General features: G+C 45.5%; 2 protein-coding genes across 8 annotated transcripts in view; both read left to right on the forward strand.

Annotated features, from left to right (window-relative positions):
- Positions 1–16,632, forward strand: part of LOC135220499 (uncharacterized) — a 59,961-nt gene extending 43,329 nt beyond the window's left edge. Inside the window, exon 5 of the mRNA XM_064257640.1 lies at positions 12,721–16,632. Within this exon, the coding sequence (XP_064113710.1) occupies positions 12,721–16,534 (3,814 nt within the window). The 3' untranslated portion in view covers positions 16,535–16,632. The remainder of the gene's footprint in view (positions 1–12,720) is intronic.
- The window catches only part of LOC135220502 (RING finger protein 145-like), a 344,353-nt gene that overhangs the window by 73,519 nt on the left and 247,465 nt on the right, over positions 1–23,369 (forward strand). The window lies entirely within an intron of this gene.

Below are 23,369 nucleotides of genomic sequence, written 5' to 3' on the forward strand. Positions count from 1 at the left end.
GAGGCAGTGGATAAGTCAGGTATTAGACTACGATAATACATAGCATTCTGATTCGGCTGACCATAATAGAGATGAAGTCATTCCTCTTCTCCGGTCCGGCGGATCTCAGACCCCACATACCGGATATACATCTACTCCCCAAGAACGGAATCAGGAGCAGGCAGATATACTTAAAGTTTTTCTTTAATTCATTCAGTGTGTTGAAATTGTTAGTGAGTAAGGCTTGAACCAATATCTAGGTTAAGTTGCATGCTCTCGCCGAAGTTAGCTCCGGCTCTCCCCTGAGGCTGATACTCATTTGAGATTTCAACTTACAGAAGGTACGTTGCCAGACGCCAGGGTGCTCCGCCTCCCTTGGCGAAACTTATGGACATGAGGTGTGCCGCTCTCATGCGAACTGCGCGGTGCAATTCATCAGCTACATGGTCTGGCACCCGGAGGAGTGCACCGTCTGCTACAAGATGGTGTCCCCTCTCACGGATGAGCAGGTAAGTATCTTTGCTACATCATCGGTATAAAATTTTTGATTATAATAAACTGAAGAGTTTTACCAATATTATCCCCTGAGTAGAAGGTTAATTCGTTCCCCTCTGTGACAGACTGCCGATGGCGTCCGCCATACCGCCGGGATTCATTTGAGGCATTGGGTCTCCGGGTTCGGGAGGAATGCGCCGGCAGGACAGCCGTATGTACTTGACTGAAGTCTGGGCTCCCTTCTGTTCAAGGGGTCCCCATCGACGTCTGTTCCGGCACAGGTGGCCGCCCCTATAATAGCAGACATCCAGGCGGAGACGACGCCCCTTCCAGAGGAGCAGGAGAGGTGGCAGCCATCAGCATCCACACGGAACCCATGACCATTGAGGAGGAGGTAGGTGGGGAGGTAAGTGAGGCAGGGAGTCTCCTTAGTCCTACTCCTTCTTCCTCTTTTTTCCTGGGCTTCTCTAAGCCCACCCGTACTTGGGAAGGATCGCTTTCGGTCGTTCCCAAGATCAAATCAGTAAAACCGAAATCCATGCCAAAGGGAGCAAATCCAGCTCTGTCAGCGGCGACTGAGTCATCTCCGCCCCACGGCCGTCGACTTCGTTGGCTAAGTCACCTGCTGCCAAGGATTCTCTTCCCCCCAAGGGGTCGAGAGCCAAGTCTGCCAGATCCAAGGCGACGGAGTCTGGTTTCGATCATGAGACGCTCGCTAACCTTCTAATGTCGAAGGTTAGGGAAGCAGTTGATGAGAGGTTTGAATCGTTACGACTCGCCTTGGGCTCTGACATCTCCGGCCAGGCTATAACATCTTTGGTGGCCTAGAGGATCAGGCCCCTGGAAGATGTGATGACCGGATTTCTCCACTCCGGATCCCCGGCGCTGGCTATGTCAGTGCCGGATGCGTCAAAGCTACCACCATTTCATAAGAACAACCCGTGGCGGTCAGCTTTACATGCCCCAATTTTCGGATGGAAAGTTAACAATTGAAGGATGCGGAACCCGTCCGTTGGAGGACTTTGAGCTCTTCCCGGTGGGTCTCCAATTTCCTTTCCCCGGATTTGTCAGACTAGCGGAACACGTGCTAGTTAGAGTAGACAAGGTCCCGAAGGAGACAGTGATCTTCCCTAGGGACCAAGCCCAAGCCCATTTGGGCACGCACCCTCACCGACTGGGGCTGCGTCAACACTAGGTTGACCCCACACAAGGGTACCCTCACCATGTTTGTGACCCCAGACGAGGTTCCGTCGCCCTGTACAGACAAGGTAGCGGAACTAACTTTGGAAGCAATAGCAGAGGACAAACCCCTACCAGTACTAAAAGAGACAGAGGCTACCTCTCTTCTCTTCCCCGCAAGTAGGGAGTTCTGGAACGAAGCCCCGGCCACGTTTACATCAGGTAAACTTGACCCGGATTGCGCTTCTACTTTATTCTCCGAGAGGCTGCCTAAAATTCTGGACCATTTAATCAAGGCGGAATTTGAAGCAAGGACAAGACTAGGAAGATCTATCAACTCCGTCACTACGGCGGAGTTGCTAGCTACCACATACCGAGATGAACAGGTGTTCCAGGTTATGACAAAAAGTCTACTACAGACTTTCCAGTCGGACCTCTACGACTTTGGGATGGCAAGGCGAGCTTGCAGGAAGTATGTTCTGGCGGGTGCCTCCATAAGGCATGAGCCTAATAAGCTAATAAAATTCTCAATCTGGGGAGAAAACCTGTTCCTGCAAGATGAGGTTAATAGCATCTCTCAAGAGGCAGCCAGAGCCAACCAGAGCCTCCGGGTCCGGTGGGGACTCCCCTTCAAACGGAAGTTTGAGACCCCCGGACATCAAACCAGACCCAAGAAGAGGCCAAGGAGATTCAATCCTTACCAGGCCTCCCGTCCGCAAACAGTTGTTCAAGCGGTTCCGGTCTCACAAGTCTGTAAGCCTTCGACATCGAAGGCTCAGCCGCAGCAGCAGTTTGTCTTACTGCAAACTCCGCCGGTCCAACAGCCTTCAACCTCCACAGCTATTATAACCTCCACAGCCTTTAACCCCGCCTATGAAGCAAGGGATTCATCTCGCAGCTACAGCAGGGCCAGAGGTGGCTCCCGGCTACGAGGTGGACCAAGGGGTAGAGGTTTCCGGGGAGGTAGAGGTAACAGACCTGCAGCCAATCAGTGAGAGCCCGCAGGTAGGAGGGAAATTATATCTCTTCCAGGACCATTGGATCTTCAGTCCATGGGCCCACAGTATAGTCTCCAAAGGTCTGGGGTGGAAATGGGAGAAAGGACCCCCTCCGCCAATAAAATTTTATCAGGTACCAACGGCGGACCTTGTAGACTATACCAAAGATCTCCTACAGAAGAAGGCCATAAAAAGAGTGGAAGAACTAAAATTTCAAGGACATCTGTTCAGTGTCCCAAAGAAGGACTCAGACAAAAGAAGAGTGATTCTGGACTTGTCCCGTCTCAACTCATACATTCATTGCGACAAGTTCCGCATGTTGACAGTCTCGCAGGTGCGGACCTTACTTCCCCGTGGGGCCGTCACCACCTCTATAGATCTTACAGACGCTTACTATCATGTTCCAATAGCAAGGAACTTCTCTCCGTACCTAGGCTTCAGGCTAGGAAACAAGGCTTACTCATTCAAAGTCATGCCATTCGGGCTCAACATCGCGCCCAGGATATTCACCAAACTAGGAGAGACGATAGTCCAAGAACTAAGAACTCAAGGGGTTATGTTAGTAGCCTATCTAGACGACTGGCTCATTTGGGCAGCCAGCGTCGAAGAGTGCCGCAAATTGACAGCCAAAGTGATAGAATTCTTGGAATCTCTGGGCTTCCAGATAAACAAGGGAAAATCTCGGCTGGTGCCGGCTTCCCGCTTCCAATGGTTGGGAATCCAATGGGACCTAATAAGACACAAGCTATCTCTTCCACCCAAGAAGGCCAAGGAGACAGTAGCGGCTACCAAACAGTTCCTCAAGAACAAAAAGGCGTCTCGGCGTACCCAAGAGAGAATCCTAGGTTCGCTACAGTTCGCGTCAGTAACAGACGTCTTATTAAAAGCCAGATTGAAGGACATCAATCGAGTCTGGAGAAAGAGAGCCAACATCAATCTCAGGGACAAGATTTCATCCCTATGACACAGGACACATCATTGTGCCCTGTCACTACCCTTAAATCCTTCTTAGCCAGAACATCCGAAAAATCTTCAGGCCCCCTTTTCATTATAGAGAAAGGTGGTACGATTTCTCTTAAAGGTATTAGACAACAAATACTCTACTTTATTAAACAGGCCAATCCGGATTCAGTCCCACACGTCCATGATATCCGAGCAGTGGCTACCTCCATTAACTACTTTCACAACATGAATTTCGAGGACCTGAAGAAATATACGGGTTGGAAATCTCCAGCAGTTTTTAAACGCCACTATCAGAAACCTAGAGGCCCTTAAATTTCCAGCAGTTGCTGCAGGAAGCATAGTCTCCCCTGAATGATGAATCTTATCTAAATCCTTTCCTTAACCTTTGGTCACTTCCTTCCCCTTAATACTCTCTCCTTCCTACCTGCCTCGCTCGTATTCCCTACCAAACCTCTCTCCCCCGGGTCGTGACGGTTTGGTTGTCATCATGCCACTGGAACATGTGTATAGTGTTGAGCCCATAATTGCTTTATGGATCTGTCTGTACATACCCTGTATATTTCTCCAGATACCATGCTTAAAAACTGTATTATATTATTTTATTATAACTAGTTCTAAGCCATAGTTTTATACATTCAACTTCCCTGCCAGATATATACTTAGCTATAGACTCCGTCGTCCCCGACAGAAATTCAAATTTCGCGGCACACGCTACCGGTAGGTCAGGTGATCTACCGCCCTGCCCTGGGTGGCAGGACTAGGAACCATTCCCGTTTTCTAATCAGATTTCTTCTGTCGCCCGGACCATCAACATTGTTGTTGGTTCCTCTTGACTGGATTTTCTTTTTTCATCGACAATTGATCTTCTTGACCGACTTTTGGTGACGTATCTGGATTGTTGGATTGGCATACGCTTTTGTGGACTGTTTTTGTGGACTTGCTTTGGATTTTTCTGAAAATGTCTGACGCCGGAATGGTTGTGAGACGTTGTGTGAATGTAGGCTGTAAGGTGAGGTTGCCGAAAGCTTCGGTAGACCCTCACACCGTATGTAAGGGTTGCAGAGAGTATGAATGTTCTTTCACTAATACTTGCAAGGAATGTGAGAATTTTAGTGAGAGAAAGTGGAAGAATCTAACTACTTATTTGAAGAAATTAGAGAGAGAAAGAGTGAGGAAAGCTTCCTCTAGAAGTTTGAGTAGTTCTAGATCTAATGAGCTAGTTCCTAGTTTGGGATCTTCCCCTCTTGTAAGAATTGCTACTTCTTCCTTTTCAGCCTCTTCACCTATTGCAGATCCTGTAGATTCGGCAAAAGAACTTGCGGATCTAAAAGCAGCCTTCAAGATCATGGAAAACAAAATGGCTGCTCTGCAAGGTAAGGCTAGTGATATTACAGTGGACAGTGATGTGAGTGTCCCCAGTGTGGTGGAGGGGGCATCTGGTCGGCTCCACAACGCTCCCAGGTCTAGACCTCTTCCAAGCTCCCATGCCCAGAGGAGAAGGAATGTCAAAAACCGTAAGGAGGTTGTGGAGAATCCCCACCGATCAGGTGTCCCTTCGGCAGGCTCTGTGACACCCCAGACTGCCAGGGATCGCTATTGCAAAAGCGTCCTGCGTGAGTGTTTCTCATCGTCGGGGTCTTCGTCTCCTAGACGCGATTGGAGGGATTCTGATAGCTCGCGACCACTGAAGAGGAGTTGGAAGGCGCCGACTCTTGACTCGAGCCCGGAACGCTTCCCTGAGGAGTCTCCCTCAGATGTTAAGAGGGCAAAGAGAGCCCTATTGTCACCCGTAGTTGGAGTGGAGCCCATGGACTCCTCCCCTCCTCCTTCTCCTCCTCCCGAAGAGGATAAAGAGGAGGCTACTAAGAGATTTCTAGTATCTATGCAAGAACAGATATCGTCGTTGGTAGGAGTGCTTTCAAAGGAACCTCCTCGAAGGAAAGATACTTCCCTTCCCATCAAGAGGTCCTCCAGACGTGTGGAGGTCCCTGCCGCCAGGAACGAGGCTCCTATTAGGAGTGAGGCTTCTACCAAGAGCGAGGAGCCAACCAAACGTAAGGCTCCTACTAGGAGTGAAGAGTCGTTCGGACGTACGGCACCTTCCAGGAGTGAGGAGTCAACCAAGCGCAAGACTCCTACCAGGTGCGAGGAGCCGATCAGGCGTCTGGCACCAGCCAGGAGTGAAGAGTCACCCAGGAGGCAGGAGCCAAGAGCCAGGAGTGAGGAGTCACCCAGGAGGCAGGAGCCAAGAGCCAGGAGTGAGGAGTCACCCAGGAGGCAGGAGTCAGGAGGCAGGAGCCAGGAGGCAGGAGTCAGGAGGCAGGAGGCAGGAGTCAGGAGTCAGGAGGCAGGAGTCGGAATTCTTCCATGAGGCAAGATTCGACTAGACTCGTATCCGAAATTGATGACTCTTCTCCAGACAGAAGCACCTCTCCTTCGGATCGTAGGAGGTCTTGGAAAGACTCTTCCTCCAAACGAGAACGTTCTCCCTCTTCTGATCGGGTTTTAGAAGAGGTGTCTGAAGACGAGCTCCCTACAAATGAGGGGCTCTCGAACTATAAGACATTAGCCTCCTTATTACTGCAAGAGTATGGAGACTCTTAGTCCAGCCGCTCCTCCTTCTCGTTCGCTCTTTTCGAGTACTGCTACAGTAAAGTCCTCTGCTTTCCTGAAAATGATACCAGCGATTTCGATGAAGAAGGCCCTCCAGTCTTTGGATTCATGGATGGGCACTAAGAAAGAGTTGGGCAAAACAGTGTTCTGCATGCCTCCTTCCAAACTCCTTGGAAAGAGAGGTATTTGGTACGGGACAGGAGAGACTATGGGTCTTTCTCTTCCTGCATCGGCAGACGCGGACTTCGCTAATCTGGTTGATGCCTCCAGACGACACTCTTTAGGGTCGGCCAGATCTACATGGAGCATTTCAGAATTGAACCACTTTCTTAAAGGACTGTTCATCATTTTAGAAGTGTTCAATTTTCTGGATTGGTCTCTCGGAGTTCTAGCTAAGAAGTCTCAGGACTCGGAGTTTCTTAAGAACCCAGAAATTCTCCATAGCGTCCTGGCATGCATGGACAAGGCGGTACAAGACGGTTCAGGAGAGGTTTCTTCCCTATTTGGAGCTGGTTTGCTGAAAAAGAGATCAGTTTATGGATCCCTTTTGTCAAAAGCTGTTTCTCCTAGTCAGAGGACCGCGTTATTGTTCACCCCTCTGTCAGATCATCTGTTTCCTTCTCAGTTGGTGAAAGATATATCTCGCTCACTAACTGAGAAGGCGACACAAGACCTCCTTGTTCAGACTTCGAAGAAGAGTCGCCCTGTAGTGTCTACGAGTAAGAAGGACTCTCGTCCTCCTCAGCAGCCCTTTCGTGGAAGAGCTCTGATAAGAGAGGAAGGTCTTCCTTCAGGCCCTTCAAGAAAGGAAAGTGACTTGATGATCCTCCAAGCACCAGTAGGCGCCAGACTCCTGAACTTTGCAGGAGCCTGGGCACAGAGAGGAGCCGACTCTTGGTCGGTTTCAGTTCTAAAGAAGGGATACATCATCCCCTTCGAAGACAGTCCTCCCCTAACCTCTACTCCTCGGGAACTGTCAGCGAGGTACAGAGACCCTGTAATGAAAAATACTCTCCTTCAAATGGTGGATCAAATGTGGGAAAAGGAGGCCATCGAACTTGTACAGGATCCACTCTCCCCAGGATTTTACAATCGCCTTTTCCTAGTACCAAAGGCATCGGGGGGGTGGAGACCAGTATTGGACGTAAGCGCACTGAACCGTTTTGTTCAGAAGAAGAAGTTCCGAATGGAAACGTCCGCCTCGGTGATGTCAGCGCTACGTCCAGGAGATTGGATGGTCTCTCTGGACTTACAAGATGCATATTTCCACGTTCTCATTCACCACTCGTCAAAGAAATATCTTCGGTTTATGATAGGGGGCAAGATTTTTCAATTCAGGGCTCTGTGTTTCGGCCTGTCTACAGCTCCACAGGTCTTCACCAACCTGATGGCGAATGTAGCAAGATGGCTTCACCTAGAGGGAATAAACATCTCCCTCTACTTAGACGACTGGCTGATCAGGGCCAAGTCAGAGAACCAGTGCTTGGAGGACCTGATGATAACACGGAATATAATACAATCTCTGGGATTACTCGTAAACCTCGAGAAGTCGCAACTGATCCCCAGCCAGAACTTGGTCTATCTGGGGATTCAGATGGATTCTCGGGGTGTTCGGGTATTTCCTTCGCAAGAGAGAATCACTCGAGGCTTGTCAAGAATCTCGAACTTCTTAGAGAGAGAGCACAGTTCAGCGAGGGAGTATTTGAGCCTTTTAGGGACTCTGTCCTCGCCAGAAAAGTTCTTCTCTCTGGGGAGGCTTCACCTTCGCCCTCTTCAGTTTTTCCTGAAAAAGGTTTGGAGTTGGAAGACGGGGCAACTCTCAGACTCTTTCCCGATTCCACAGGAGGTGAAGAATCACTTAAAGTGGTGGATCCTTCCTCTAAAGAAGAACGAAGGCCTGTCACTTGCCCTGCAGAACCCCAACCAAGTCTTATTTTCCGACGCTTCGGAGTCGGGATGGGGAGCGACGCTAGGAGCAAGGGAGGTGTCAGGCACCTGGACAAAGGAGCAGGTGTCCTGGCACATCAGTTGCAAAGAACTAGTAGCCATACACTTGGCCTTAAGATTCTTCGAGGAGGTAGTCAGAGGCGGGGTGGTTCAGATAAACTCGGACAACACCACGGCTCTGGCTTACATACGCAAGCAAGGAGGGACTCATTCATTCTCCCTCTATCAGCTAACAAAAGATCTGTTAACCTGGACAGAGGAAAGAGGTATAACTCTCCTCACAAGATTTGTGCAAGGGATAAGAAATGTGAGAGCAGACAGGCTAAGCAGGAGGAATCAGGTCCTCCCCACAGAGTGGACTCTACACGCAGAAGTGTGCCAAAGTCTGTGGTCTCTGTGGGGGAGGCCTCACATAGACCTATTTGCTACGTTCCTCTCTAAAAGAGTAGAGATCTTTTGTTCTCTAGTAGAAGATCCAAGAGCCTTTGCAATCGACGCGTTTCTCCTGGATTGGTCAGGCCTAGACGCCTACGCCTTTCCCCCATTCAAGATCCTGGGGGAAGTACTCAGGAAATTCGTGGCTTCAAAGGGCACGAAGTTGACCCTCATAGCCCCATTTTGGCCAGCCCAAGAATGGTTCACGGAGGTACTGGAGTGGATAGTGGACTTCCCCAGGTCTCTGCCAAGCAGAACAGATCTACTCAGACAACCCCACTTCGAGAGGTTTCATCACAACCTCCCCGGTCTCGCTCTGACTGCCTTTCGACTATCGAAAGACTCGTCAGAGCGAGGCGATTTTCTCGCAAGGCTGCAAGCGCTATCGCTAGAGCCCGCAGATCTTCAACGAGAAGAGTATACCAATCGAAGTGGGAAGTCTTTAGGAGATGGTGTAAGAATAAGAAGCTGTCCCCCTCCAGTACCTCTATAGTTAACATTGCCGATTTCCTCCTTTTTCTTAGAGAGGAATCGCACCTTTCTGTGTCTACAATCAAAGGATACAGAAGTATGCTGTCTTCAGTATTCAGGAATCGAGGGCTAGAGATTGCAGAGAACAAGGATCTCCACGATTTGATTCGGTCCTTCAAGACTTCGAAATCAGGGTCTCCGAGAACACTTAGCTGGAATCTGGACGTGGTCCTGAAATTCCTTGCCTCGGACAAATTCGAACATCTACATCTTGCTTCCTTCCGCGACGTCACTAGGAAATGTTTATTCCTGTTGTCTCTCGCGACGGCCAAGAGGACGAGCGAATTGCACGCTCTGGACTCCAAAGTGGGGTTTAAAGGAGATGCGGCTATCTGTTCGTTTCAGACATTATTTCTGGCGAAAAATGAAAACCCATCAAAACCTTGGCCCAGGAGCTTTGAGGTAAAAGGCCTATCTAACCTCGTAGGCAGAGAGATAGAGAGGTCTCTCTGTCCGGTTAGAGCTCTTAAATTTTATTTAGAGTAAAAGAAGCAGATGGGAGGCTGTCAACAAGGTCTTTGGTGTGCTGTGAAGAACCCCAAAAGACTCATGTCTAAAAACGCCTTAGCCTTCTTTGTGAGAAGCGTGATTACTGATGCGCACAAGAACTGCCCGGATGAATCCTTCGGTCTTCTAAAGGTTAAGACTCATGAGGTAAGGGCAGTAGCAACGTCGCTGGCGTTTCAAAAGAATATGTCTCTCAGGAATATCATTGAGACTACATATTGGAGATGCAATTCAGTTTTTGCGTCTCATTACCTGAAGGATGTGAAAGTGACCTATGAGAAATGCTTCTCTCTCGGTCCATTTGTATCAGCAGATACAGTTCTGGGACTTGGAGCAAAGACTGATCCTTAAAATATTTTATCTTAAATGTACATAAACCCTCTTGTCAGATATGTGCTTGGTTTCCTATTAGCAAGCGTACTGATGTCGCACGGGCGGCTGGTGTCATTGCTGGTAGGGGACCAGGGGTATGTATGGCTAGTAGGGGGGTACAAAATTTTTTTTTGTGTTTTGTTATAAGTGTACGTGTATTTATGTTTCAAGTTAATTGGTTGTTTGTAGGGAGTTTGGGGATAACTCCTTGCAATCTTAGAACTAACATGGATGTTAGGATCAGGTGATCGGGATCGGTGTTGTGCTCCTTGAACAAGGTGTATAGTCATGTTAGTGGAATAGCACCCAATGACAAAGGCATTTAGGCTCTGCCGAGTAAGTGGATAAGACCCCTTTAGCAGACCCACAAGAACTCTTAGCCATAGATCAATATCTCGCTGAGGCTCTTGAGGCGAAGCAGACTCCTGGGCAGTAGCCACCAAGTCTTCCGCCTAATCAGGTAGGAACCAAGGTTTATTAATACCTACAACATATGTTGTTTACCTGTCTATTTCAGTAGTTAGCTGTCTCTTACCCACCACCAATGGGTGCTAGCAGTCTTATATTTACTAGTCACATTAATACAATATGTTATCCCTTTAGTAAATATATTATCAAAAGTATAGTTCATTGAAAGCAGTTTGGATGTGTGTAAGGCTGAGATAGTCCTAAGATTGATTTATGTATGCCATCGCCTATGTGCCTACAAGCTTTACTTTTATTCTCTGTGATAGTATAAGTGGTGTTACAGTTACTATGGCTATCCACGCTGTATGTATATGTGCTCTTGCTTATATGGGCACATTCCACTTTATGCATATACATAATATATCGTGGAATTGAAACTTACTATATTAATTAAAAGCTACTCTATTTCCAACAGATATAGATAGAAAACTCTGCAATAAGAAATTGACGTGTAGGTCCATGCCCTGCCATTGTCTCAAAATATAAGTATTTGATGTGTAGGCCTATGCCCTGTCATTGCCTCAAAATATAAGAAAGAAATTGATGAGTACGATTATTCCCTGTCATTGCCTCAAATTATAAGAATTTGACGTGTAGGTCTATGCCCTGTCATTGCCTGAAAATATAAGAAATTGATGAGTAGGGTTAGGATGAATTGATACCCTAACATCGGAATTGGCTGCATAAGTCTGTGCTTCATTTCAATTAAAGTGGTTTATGTCGGATCACTAATGTAGGCCAACACCAATTAAAAAAGAAAGAAATACGTAGCAGGATGCATTTGTATTTAGGCTGTGCATGATAAAAAATAAAGATGCACAGACAAAATGATTCAAGATCTTCATAATGATATATAACTTAATATATCTTTTATTGGAGATCTCAGTTTCATGCCTCACAACTCTGGGAACTCAAATCTGTGGTGTTGTGATTCATACACGAAACTCAACATTACCGAATGGAGTCAAATCCGTACTAGTAATCATTTGGACTGTTAACTAGGGTGACACCATTCCCCCTTCGAGAGCTAGCCAATCACTTACATGCAGTAGGAGGGGCTTAGCTGCAAAGCTAGGTGGACTCTGCTGCAGGTGATAAACTAGCCTAGCTTTAGTAGACCAATAGTTAATCAGGACTAAACAATAACCTACACTAGATAGCCTAACTATAAAGCTTCACATTAGTCATTTACTGTTTTATATAGACCTAAAACAGTACATAAACCAAATGGACTATTGAGGTAGTAGCCTATCTTGAAGCTACAAATTACACCTGGTTAATCTCGTACCTGGAAAGGTAAATTAATCAGGATTAAAAAATAACCTATACTAGGTGATGTCCTAGCTATAAAATTTCACATCAGTGAGTTTCATATTAGAAAACTACTGTTTTATTTAGTAGACCAGATAGCCTAGGGCTAGATATAAACGCTCTGAGTTAGACAAAAGTTGTTAGCCTAACTATGATTACATGGAAGTAACTTTCTGTTTGTATATGCCTTTACATTTGATCTAGAATGATCTGGATCAGGCAATGCCCTATACTAGGCTAAGAGAGAACAATATAGGAAACATCCTACTGTTGGTGTACTAAATGGTAGTTTAGCCCAAATAGCCTAGGATGGGATACATACAGTATCATAGGCATAATTAAATAATCTAAAGCCATTTAAAAACATTGTTTATAAATATTTTGCATTCAAATAGATAATTATGAAGCATTTTAGGGTTGAAAATTATTTTTTTAATGCAGTCCAGTGAAATCATGTAACATCACTTTTGAACACTACTGTAAACATAGCCCAAGAAGGAGGGGAGTGGTTTGCAAACAAGATGGACATCTTCCCTTGGTTGGGTTTGGGAGTACTAGTTTCACTGATCTCTAACAACTACTTGACTTATTTAGTAACTTTTTAGCCTTTCAGGGCATGAACTTCAACTGACATAAAGAGGTAAATTGAAAAGTTTGTGTATATGAAACAAATTTTAAAAATCTTGTTTTTAGTAAGCAAGGTTAATTTTTCAAGAGATGCATGATATACTGTACAATGATGTAAACCTTTTCTTAAATGCAAAAAATGCTTGTAAGTTCATAGTTTTCCATATTTTGAATATTCTCCCTGATGAAATAGATTTGTAAGATAGAGCTAAAATATATTTTTGAATGCTGTTATCTAGTACTTTGAGAATGTTAATTTACCTTTGATATATATTTTCTTATTGGTTCTTTTCAGCATTGAAAACACTGATAGTAATCAAGGAATTCCTGCATACCTCTTAAAAACAATAAAAGTTGAAGATCAGGAAGCTGACAGTTCAGGGACTAAGAATTCCTCTGGTGGGAAAAGTGTTTTGGAACTCCTAGAGCTGCAAATGAGAGCAAGAATTATCAAGACAATGCTAGAGAAAGGTGATGATGGAAAAGCTCTTACAGAAGATGCAATTGTAGCTTTGATGGGAACTACAGCACAAAGTCAAGTAGCAAATGCAGTCAGTGTGGTTAAGATGGAAAAGGATACGGAAGCTGCCGAGGGTCAAAATAATAAAGATTACAGTAAAGGTGATAAGGAAATGGATAAAAAGAAGTCCACTGAGGAGAAAAGGCATAGAGATGATAATGGTAAACATGGCAGAAGTGGTCACAAAAAAGAACACCATCGCAGGAGAGGAAGCAAACGGCAAAAAAGCACAGAGGTGATAGATAGTGAAGAAGAAAATGAAAAGAAGTCAAGAAGAGACAGAAGTTCAGAAAAGAGACTTCATAAGAAAAAGAAAATAACACGTAAAGAATTTGAAGAGAGAATGAAACGAGCAAAGAAGAATAGATCATATAGACAACGCAAATCATCAGAAGATGAAGAAAAAGTCAAGACATTACAAAAAAGTGAAAGTGCTAAAGATGAAGAGCTTGGTACTGAAAATAAGGCAAAGGATGAGAACTTACAAAATAATGACAAAAAAGGAGAAGATGGTGAAATTGAACCTGAGAAAGATGGTGAGGCAGTATCAGAGAAAGAGGAAGGTGAGGCTGTATCAGAAAAAGAAGAAGGTGAATTAGATAGTGATGAGGAAGAGGAGGGAGCATGTAGTCCCAGTGACATTTCTAGTGCTAGTTATTACTCATCTTCACGGAGTTACACAAGTCGGAGTCGTTCAAGGAGCTACAGCAGGAGTTGGTCAAGGAGTCCTGTAAGAAGAAGGGGTAGGGGTAAAGGTAGAGGTAGAGGTAGAAGTAGAAGTAGAAGTAGAAGCTGGACCAGAAGTAGATCCCGGTCTAGGAGTACTGACAGGAGGAAGAGGGATGTAGGAAGGGCTCCAAAACGAACAAGAAGAGATAACCGTAATTCTGGGAATGTAAAAATGAGTAGTGGCATTGTTTCATTACCATCGACTAGTAATAATAAACAGCAAAAGGAGGAGGAAGATAACTGGGGTCAAAGTTGTGATATTGAGTTTGTAGATTCAGAGGAAGATTTTGATGATAATGCTGCTGATTCTGCAAAGACTGCCACTGTAAACTCAAAGAAGCCATTGCCAATGAAAGGTCAGAATTCTGAAAGAGCAAGTATTAGTTTTTCATTTCAAAAGAAAACCGTGCCAAGCATTACCCCAAATGTTGATTTAGATGATTTGCCTTTGAAATCCAGTTCTCTTGGTATTGGCAAGGAAATAAAGATTTCAGATGAGGGAATCACTCCTAATAAAGATCTTGAAGAACCTGATGAAATCATTAATTTAGATAGTCCAAAGATGCCTTCAGATGAAATTTTGATAAGTTCTGACAGTGAACAAGAAGTGAAAGATATTGTAAAAGTAAAATCTGTTAGAGTGGAAAAACGAGAGCAACTTCATGCAGTAAAGGTAGCTGAATTTTCTAAAGGAAAAGAAATAGCTATTCCCAGAGATGGTAGTGCTCATTTAGGTAAGGCTGATGCTGTTGTGAGTAATGGAAATCAAGCCAGTATGGTCACTTTTGAAGAAACAGAATTACAGGTTAGGACAAAGAGTAATGATGAGTTGAGAACACTAGTTAAGAAACTAGATGCTGATAATATGCAAAAATCAAAGGAAGATAGTACAAAGAGCTTTCCATGTATCTCCAGTAATAGTGGGATGGAGATTGAACAAGAAGCTTGTACTAAACAGGGAGATAGTGCTGCTGGAGAAAAGATTAATCAAAGTGAAAGAATAGAAGTTAAGCCTCATAGAAGTGAAGAGACTGGAAAGGAGGAGAGAGATTTTGTAAACAATGTCTGTTCAGTTGGTGAAGACCAAGATTTATTAGTTGCCAAAACTCTGAGTACTGTAAGTGAAAACAGTGGCAATTTTTGTCAAGTAGACATTACTTCAGACAGTGATAAGACACAAGAAACTGTTTTACCAAAGACTGATGCATCAAATGTGTCAGAAAATTTACATGGTATAGATATAAAAGAAAATACTTCTGAGCAAGAGTATGAAAAAATATGCTTGGATACAAGTGAAACGCTGGATAAAGGTCGTGGTCAGCCATATGTAATCAGCAATGAAAGCGATTCAAAAAGTGAATTGACCAATAAACAAGCATTGTGTGGAGTTTCACAGGCAATGAGGGAAAAGGAAGAAATTATTAAAACTGACATGCAGAAACCATACGAAGTAAGGGCACAGAGAGTTATACTTGAACACTTACAGGACTCTTATAATGAAGAACAAGACAGCAATCAAGAGTCAAGCAATGAAGACCAAAGAATAATTACTAAACCCAATGTAGAAAACGTTACCACTGACTTTTTAAAGGAAAAATCCCCAGAGGAAAAGGACAAATGTGAAGAACCCATTAATGACACAATAGAAGTTAATGAAGGACTTCCAGCTGAAGTAAATAGAGAAAACAAACAGGGAACAGTAAAGGGAGAGGACTGGAATGTACATGAAAAAACAGGGGAAAGAATGGAAAATTACAATAGTGATAAGAAAGAGAGAGGAAGTGAGTACTTGGTAAGTAATGATGATTGTGGTATTAACAAACCTTCAACAGATGATTTTTATCGAGGGGCTGATGAACTTACTTTCAGTGATGATGATGATGGCAATGAAGGCTCAGAAGAAGTGAATGAAAACAAGGCAGTTGAACCAATCAGGATTAATACGGGACTTATTCGAAAGCGTATTCCTCGTACAAAAAAAGTTGAAATGGAAGCTCCTGGTAAATCATGGACTAAAAAAGAAAAAAAGAAAAAGGAAAAACCAAAAGATGTATTGGCTATGGAAGGCATTGGCCTTTTGAAGAAAACTCTCATAGAAAGTGTGCAGAGTCCATCATCCAGAGAAGAGGAGGAAGAATCACATATGGATCGGAAAGAAATTGGGGAACAAACAAATGATGATGATACATGCACTAGTTGGGGAATAAGTTCGGTCTCCTCCAAAGAAGAGACATCCATGGATTCTAGAGTACAGAGTCCAAAAGAAAATGCTGCAGAAAGAATTGATGCATCTCCTTCAAGTGAAAATTATGAAAATAATGAGATGCCTGATACAAGTTCAGACCAGAAAAAAAATGCCCAGAATACTGAAATTATTGGGGTAATTGAAGCCATTTCTCAATCTGATGTGAATCAGATGGATGACATTGATATCGGAGGATCTAGCTGGAGTATGAGATGGCTGCAAAGTGAAAAAGTTCAGAAAGTTGTATCCAGTAGCAAAATGTTGAGTCGTGTAAGGAAAAAAATACAAAAGAAAGATAAGGCTACCAAAGTAGTAACAACAACCGAAAAACCCTTTATACCAGCAAAAAAGATTCCTGACCCAGTAGTGCCAATCATTGGGAGCATTGAAGAATATGAACGGTTATTTGGAATGAAAGCAAAGAAACCCAATGAAGAAGCTGCAGATGCTGTAGATGGAGCAGTTCAGGAAAGTCATACCCCTGGAAAAGAATTGGATCAACCTTCAAGTGCAGTTGTTCAGGAATCCCAGAAGAAGCGAACAAACTTTGGATCAGATGACGAGGGCGAAGACAGTGAGGAAGAAGCATTGTGGTCAAAGATATTAGGGAAATGATTTTAGGTGCAGGAGTGTCATTAGTATCATTATATATGTTTGCTAAAAAAAATTTTAATTTTGACGCTGAATCTGCTTTAATTTTTTTTGTACAGTAATACTTTGGGTTACGAACCGATTAGTATACGAATTTTTTAACTTACGAATGAATGACGACCTCATTCTGGATAGAATTTCACTTGGAATACGAATGCGCGAATTTCCATCATGGGAGGCCGCCTGATTTGTTTACATCGGATGAGCGTGGGATCTGCGAACGCATTTTTTTCGGCCAAAACTTAACGCCTGCTTTGTTTACATCGGATGAGCGTGGGATCTGCGAACGCATTTTTTCGGCCAAAACTTAACGAGGGTCACGTGACTTCCTCCTACGCATCCCTTGACCCTTTTTAAACCATAACTCTTTCAATATCTCGCTGGCGGTAAGATTGAACGCATCTGTCCGTGATACGCTCTCAAATTTGCTTAGTGATTTGCGCACGTGTTGTGTTTCCGTAATAGTGCTTATACATTACTATTACCCAAATACTAAAGACAATGGCTCCAAGATGACGAAGGCAAGCAGCAAGAAGGAAAGCATAAGAAAGAAGGAGATGATTACAGTCGAAATGGAGAAGGAAATTATCCAAATGCATGATAAAGGCGAGTGCGTGAAAGACATTGCAGCATTCTTCAAGCGGTCGCAATCAACGATCTGCACTATTTTGAAGAAAAAGGTTAGAAATTAAAGCCAGTAAAGCATCAAAAGGTGTCACAGTATTGACGAAACAACGGCCTTATATTCTCGCCGATGTAGAAAATTTGCTCATAGAAAAATATTTTTTCAAAATTGTGAAAGACAACATAGTGTTGTTAAGCGTAAAATTAGTGATCGTAGTGAACGGTGCTCTCTAGAGAAAGAACCAGAAAGTCTTCCAGAAGTGTTCACGGAGGGAGATTTCCCCCCCAAGCCCTAACCCTCTCCTCCTCACCCTTCCCCTCCTCCCGTCTCCGTCAAGCCAGCCAGCCACACCGCCAAAGGTAAAGTTCAGGTTGGTTTTACTGTGCATGCATATTAAATCTAGTGTTTATATTTAATTTCATTCTTCAATTTTATAATTTTATGTAATTCCTACACGAATTTTTCAACCTTAGTGAACAAAAATAAATGAAAAATATGAATTGAAATGGTTATTCATGGTCGGGTGGAACGCATTATTTGCTTTTTATAACATTCTTATGGAAAATCCATTTGGGTTACGAATTTTTTAGGTTACGAAAGCAGGTTCTGGAACGGATTAAATTCGTAACCAAGGTATTACTGTAGTTCATTAGTACTTTTGTAAAAAAATTTTACTGTTAGTAAAGTAACTATTATAATGATACTATTTTCTTTTTAAGAGGTCATACCATTATGTAGTTGTACAGTGGACAAACCTTTTTAGCTATACCTTATGGTATTACATAGGAAGACCAAACACCCGAAAGGTAAAGTAATTTTTTAACGGAGAGTAGTACTAATGTAATTTTCCAAAATAGACTCTTGCTCAGTAATCGCCTGTCAACCTTCACTTAGTATATTCATGTGAAGGTTGATCAATTGTGGCCAGTGTAAAATCTTGCACTTTTCCAAGTATGAATGGTAGGCCTTAATAACTTCAGTGTTTTGTTCAGTATGGACTTCACTCCTTTTCCAGTTACCACACCTGCTGTGGTTGTTCGCAGCCTTTGTTCCTCCACGGAGCAAACCTCAGAATGCTGGTAACCTCTTTTTGTTTTCAGACAAGGAGAAGACCATTAATTTCCAGAAAATCCTTCCATGATGAGACCATTTTTTTGTCGTATTATATGGCCCAAGGTATCATATGGAATTATTTCATAATTCATACTGTAGTACTCCTTAAAAATGTGTTTTTATATGTAATTCCCAACTCTGACTCTAAAATATCTTTAGTGTAGAAAAACTAAATCTTGTATTTCCTTTTCCTATATTTTATATAATTATTTTATGCCAAAATGCCAAGTTGTCAAAAAAAACAATATTTTGACATTGCTTAGTAAAACCTTTCTAGATTTTGATGACTTGAGCAAGGGGTTTGATGTAGATTTATTTTCCCTGAATCCAAATTGGTAAATTTGGATTCATGGAAAAATAAATATTAAGAAATAGGATTCAAAATATGTAATATGTACAAATCATTATGTTAATATAATTTAAAATCATTATTGTATTATTAGTTGTGGATAAACAACACTTGACATTATTCTTACTAATATGTACTTAACTTTCTAAACTATTCTCTACCATGGTTAGCTAGCTAACTGCCCTCAGTCTTCTTTCACTCATCTTACCTATCAGCTAAAAAAAAAATTGATAAGATGACAACAGATTTTTAGTCTCCACATGTATCTTGCATTTTTCCATCAGCTGACAGACACAACTTGTGAGGGCTGTTGGTGGGTAACTTCCAGGTAAAGAGACATAATTTATATTTGGTATTTTTTATTTGGATGATAAATGCTATTTTCCAGTTCTTTGGAAGCATCTCTGTTTCCCAAATTGTATTTATAAAATACAAGAGAAATTTCTCAGATTGTATCGAAAATGCTTAGCATTATGTAAAAAAAATTTATAGTTTTCTGGAAAGCATCATGTAATTATCACAGTGCAAATTTAGCATTGTAAAAATCTAAATTACTTTCAGTCAGATCACAAAAAATCTGAGCAATGCGAATGTTGAAATTTTGAATAATAGTTTTCCCACTAATATTTTTAAGAAATGTTCTTATAATTTTTTGGCAACTCCAGATTGAATAATTTTTCAGTTTATTTTAAGAATAGGTTAAGGCTCAGAAATTAATTTGCCGTTAAGTTTTTTATTTTCTTCCAGACTATATTGGAATGGCATTTTTAATATGCCATTGATATCATAAAGCCATGATTCTCTCTTGGATTTGTTTTGAAAAATCTTTTTTTTCCATAGAATGTTTATATGTAAGCTATGATTGTGCAGAAGTGCACTTTTTATATTTTTCATAGCAGTTTATTGTGACTTTTCTCGTAATGCTACAAGTTTGTTCCGACACGGCATACAAACCTTCGGTCCTTTTACAATAGGAAGGTACTAGCGGCAGCTGGATAGGTCGTAAGCTTTCAAACAAGGGGTTCGGTAGTTAACTGCTTGTCTGACAGGCGCGCGACTGGGAGGTAAACAAACCACTTTTGCTTTCGGCCTCACAGCGAGTGGACGTGTGTGTTCTACGCTCTCTGCCCGCTTCTCGTCGTTTGCTTTCCCTGGTTGTATGGTTGTGTTTCTCTTTAGTGTGAATCATTGTAAGTACAATCATTCTTTCTTTTTTCATCATTGAAGTGATTTTGATCGATTATGGATTCTCCACGCCCCGCTACTCTCCGGAGATTGTGCCCGGGTACCGAAGGGCGTAAATGCGGAAAATTCCGCTCCTTCCCAGAAATCAATCCCCATATTTTGTGCGCTCGGTGTCGGGGGCGCGAATGTACCCGCGCCGAGCCCTGTGAAGTGTGTATGTCTTGGTCGGAGGCGCAGTGGGACTTGTACGAAGGTAGGAAGAAGCGAAGGCCTACAAAGGAGTCGTCGGAGAGCTCTCCCGCGACTCCTTTGGTTACGGACACTTCGTCTTCTTTCCTGCCGCCTGCTCAGCTCCCACGTTTGGCGCCTTCCCCTGCGGGGGGGGTTTCTAGGTCCTTCTCCTCACCCGATATGTCGAGTGTGGAGGAGGGCGCGAGATACCCCGACGTTGAGTTGTACTCTGGGTCCTCTATCCGTTTGTCTACATCGCACGGACGGGTAGAGGATCCTGCTAATCACCCGACCTTTGCTTCCTCAGGTGCTGTTGCTGCGAAGGACGACCTTGGACAGGTGTGGGCATCGTTGGGTCTGCAGGGCGTGCCGAGTGTCCAGGGGCTGCTCTACCATCTCGCTGGCTCTGTTGCGGTCACGCACGCTACGGTGACCATAACCAGACGACCCTGTCGAAACCCCTGCTATGCTTCACCTCCTCACCTGGTGTATTCCCCGCACGCGGTGTCTGTCACACCAACTCCATCGGTGCAGGGGCCGATCGCCGTACCACGGGGGAGTGTGATGCCGCCGCCTGGGTTTGCCGTGCTGCCTCGACCGGACTTCGTGTGCCCGAAGAGCTCGCCCCTAGACCTCCCACCAGTACCTAGGTTTACTGACGTGATGTTGCCGACTACCGCTGCTGTTCCTGTGTCTGTTCCTGCCGTCTCCACTACTGTTCCTGTGATGCCTGCACCTGCTGACGTTTGTTCCTGTTCGTGGCGCCGCTGCTCCGATGCCGATCTGTTCGGACAGGTGCGTCCGGGCCCTGTTGCTTCGGCAACAGCAGCCCCGGCTCCGCCCTGGATGACGGATTTGACATCGGTCCTGAGGAAGCTGACGAAGAAGAAGAGGAAGAGGAGGAAGGTGTCGTCGTCGTCTTCATCGTCTTCTTCGTCGTCGTCGTCGTCTGCCGCCTCTCCCCCTTCATCTTCTAAGGCTTCACAGCCTAAGAAGAAGAAGGTCGCCTCCTCCCCCCCTAAGAAGTCTCCTTCGGGAGCTTCTAAGGGCCCGTCTCGCTCCGGTGAGACGGGGGGTTCTTCCGCTGGTCATCCTGCTCCTTCGGGAGCAGGGCCCGTCTCTTCTTCCGCAAGGAAGAAGACTACGGGGACCAGAGGAGTGCCGGCTAACACCGGCACTTCCTCGCCTGCTGTTAGTGGTTCTGCCACGGCAGCAGGATCCGTCTCGGGCCTCTCGTTCGCGAGACGGTACCGAGTGTACGGTCGCCCACCAGCGACCGTGCAGCTAGGAACCAGACCTCTGAGCCAGCTCAGCGTCAGGTTCACGGCACGGAGCGGAAGACTGGTGACAGCCGCTCACGCGACTCTCACCAGACCAGCTCTCGCTCTCGCGGCGACCAGCTGGCTACCCGGGCTGACGTGACGGTCCACGACCGGCCACGGGCTGAGGCTGGGAAGAGGTCCCCCTGTTCGCCGGTACCAGCAAGACGGCTCGACCAGGCCTGCAGCTCGATCGCCACCGCGGGCTGGCGATCACCTGCAGCCCTCCAAGCCCGCTGGTTCTGCCAGCGAGCGAGGGGGGAGCGTCAGGTCTGCCTCTCCCGTACCTTCAACCTCCTCGGGCTACACCGGGAGGAGCGAGGTATTGAGGAGTGATCATGAAGGGTGCGCCCCTCATGATCCCACCACGACGCCCTACGTACCAGGCACGGTTCTCGGACCGGCCAGGTCGTATGCGCAAGTGGCTGGAGGAGACCGAGAGGGGTCTGTCGCTGTTCCTCCCCTCGAGGGGGGAGGGTCTCGGGAGGTGCTCCTGTTCGAGGGACTGGATGGTCCTACTCCTCAGGATGCAGTCACTCCTGAGATCCAGAGGAACTTTGCCGAGGTAATTGCGCTGATTCGTCAGCACAACGACCTCGGGGAAGGATCACCGCTCCCACCTTCCGAGCCCACGTCCCGGCTCGAGTCGTTCTGGGGTCCGAAGAGGGAACCCAGACCGACGGTGGGACTGCCGCGATCGGAGCTTGCCGACTCAGTGCTGGACCAGGTAGAGTCTCTTGTCTCCGGACAAGACGGTTCTCTCAAGTCTGGCAGGTCGAGCAAGCTGCTTTCGCCTCCTCTACTGCGACAGCGGCGTTTCTACGTGCCGTCTGAAGACCCGATGCTGCCCAAACAGGTGAACCCGGAGTTAGCCAGGCTAACGCCGGGTGTGTCTCTGCAGCAGCTCCTGTCAGAGAACCTATGGTTCTCGCAGCAAGAGGCACTCGGTCTGGAATCCACTGCCATGGCAGCTTTCCAGGCCGTCTCCTGGATAGACCTGTGGTCCCTCACGGTGTCTAAGGTCGCAGCCAACTCCGGGGGAATTTCTCCCGAAGATGACGCGGCCTCCCTTCAGAAGACTTTGCCAGTCTGGGGGAAGAGCCATCTCCTTCCTTGCCCACCAGACGGTAAACCTGTGGGCCAACCTGGTTCTCCGACGTAGGGACGCTGTCCTTACTCGAGTTTCCAGGGCGGCTGGGCGTGAAGCGGCATTGGGACTTCGCAATGGACCGTTACGGAGTTCCCCGTCTCTCTTCCCAGGAGAGATGGTGGACGCTGATGACAGTGACCGTCTGGTACACCAGGCAGTTTCGAAGGCTTCTGGGCAGCCTCGAACTGCGGCCAAGCCAAAGAGCTCGGCTAGCGCTTCCACGGTGGCTAAGACGGTAGTCGCGTCGAAGCCCCGTGGAAAGACTCCGTCTTCTTCGACTTCTGCAAAGGGGGCCCGTAACCAGCCCTCCTCCCAGCCCTCCTCCTCGCGAGGAGACTCTGGGAAGAAGTCGAAGAAAGGGGGAAACGCTAGGGACGGCGTTCCCCTCACCTGCTGCCGGAAGTGGGGGGGGTGCCTGGCCAGCCATTGGGCAACTTGGCAGCGCTACGGCGCCGAGACCTGGATAGTAGATGTCCTTCGGGAGGGATATCTATTACCCTTCGAATCTCGGCCACCCCTCACCTCCAACCCGGTCCAACAGCAGTCGTACGTTCCAGGATCTTCGAAGGACGTAGCATTGAGACAGGAGATCAAGACCATGCTGAGCAAACGAGCTGTAGAGATCGTCACGGATCAGTCACCGGGCTTCTACAGTCGACTTTTCCTGGTGGAAAAGTCTACGGGGGGCTGGCGCCCGGTGATAGATCTCTCTCCCCTGAACCGGTTTGTTCGCCAGACCCGGTTCACGATGGAGACGGCACGTTCCGTGCTCGACTCCATCAGGGAGAACGATTTCATGCTTTCAGTGGACTTGAAGGATGCGTATT

Source organism: Macrobrachium nipponense, chromosome 2 (genome assembly GCF_015104395.2).
Source record: "Macrobrachium nipponense isolate FS-2020 chromosome 2, ASM1510439v2, whole genome shotgun sequence".
NCBI lineage: Eukaryota > Metazoa > Arthropoda > Malacostraca > Decapoda > Palaemonidae > Macrobrachium > Macrobrachium nipponense.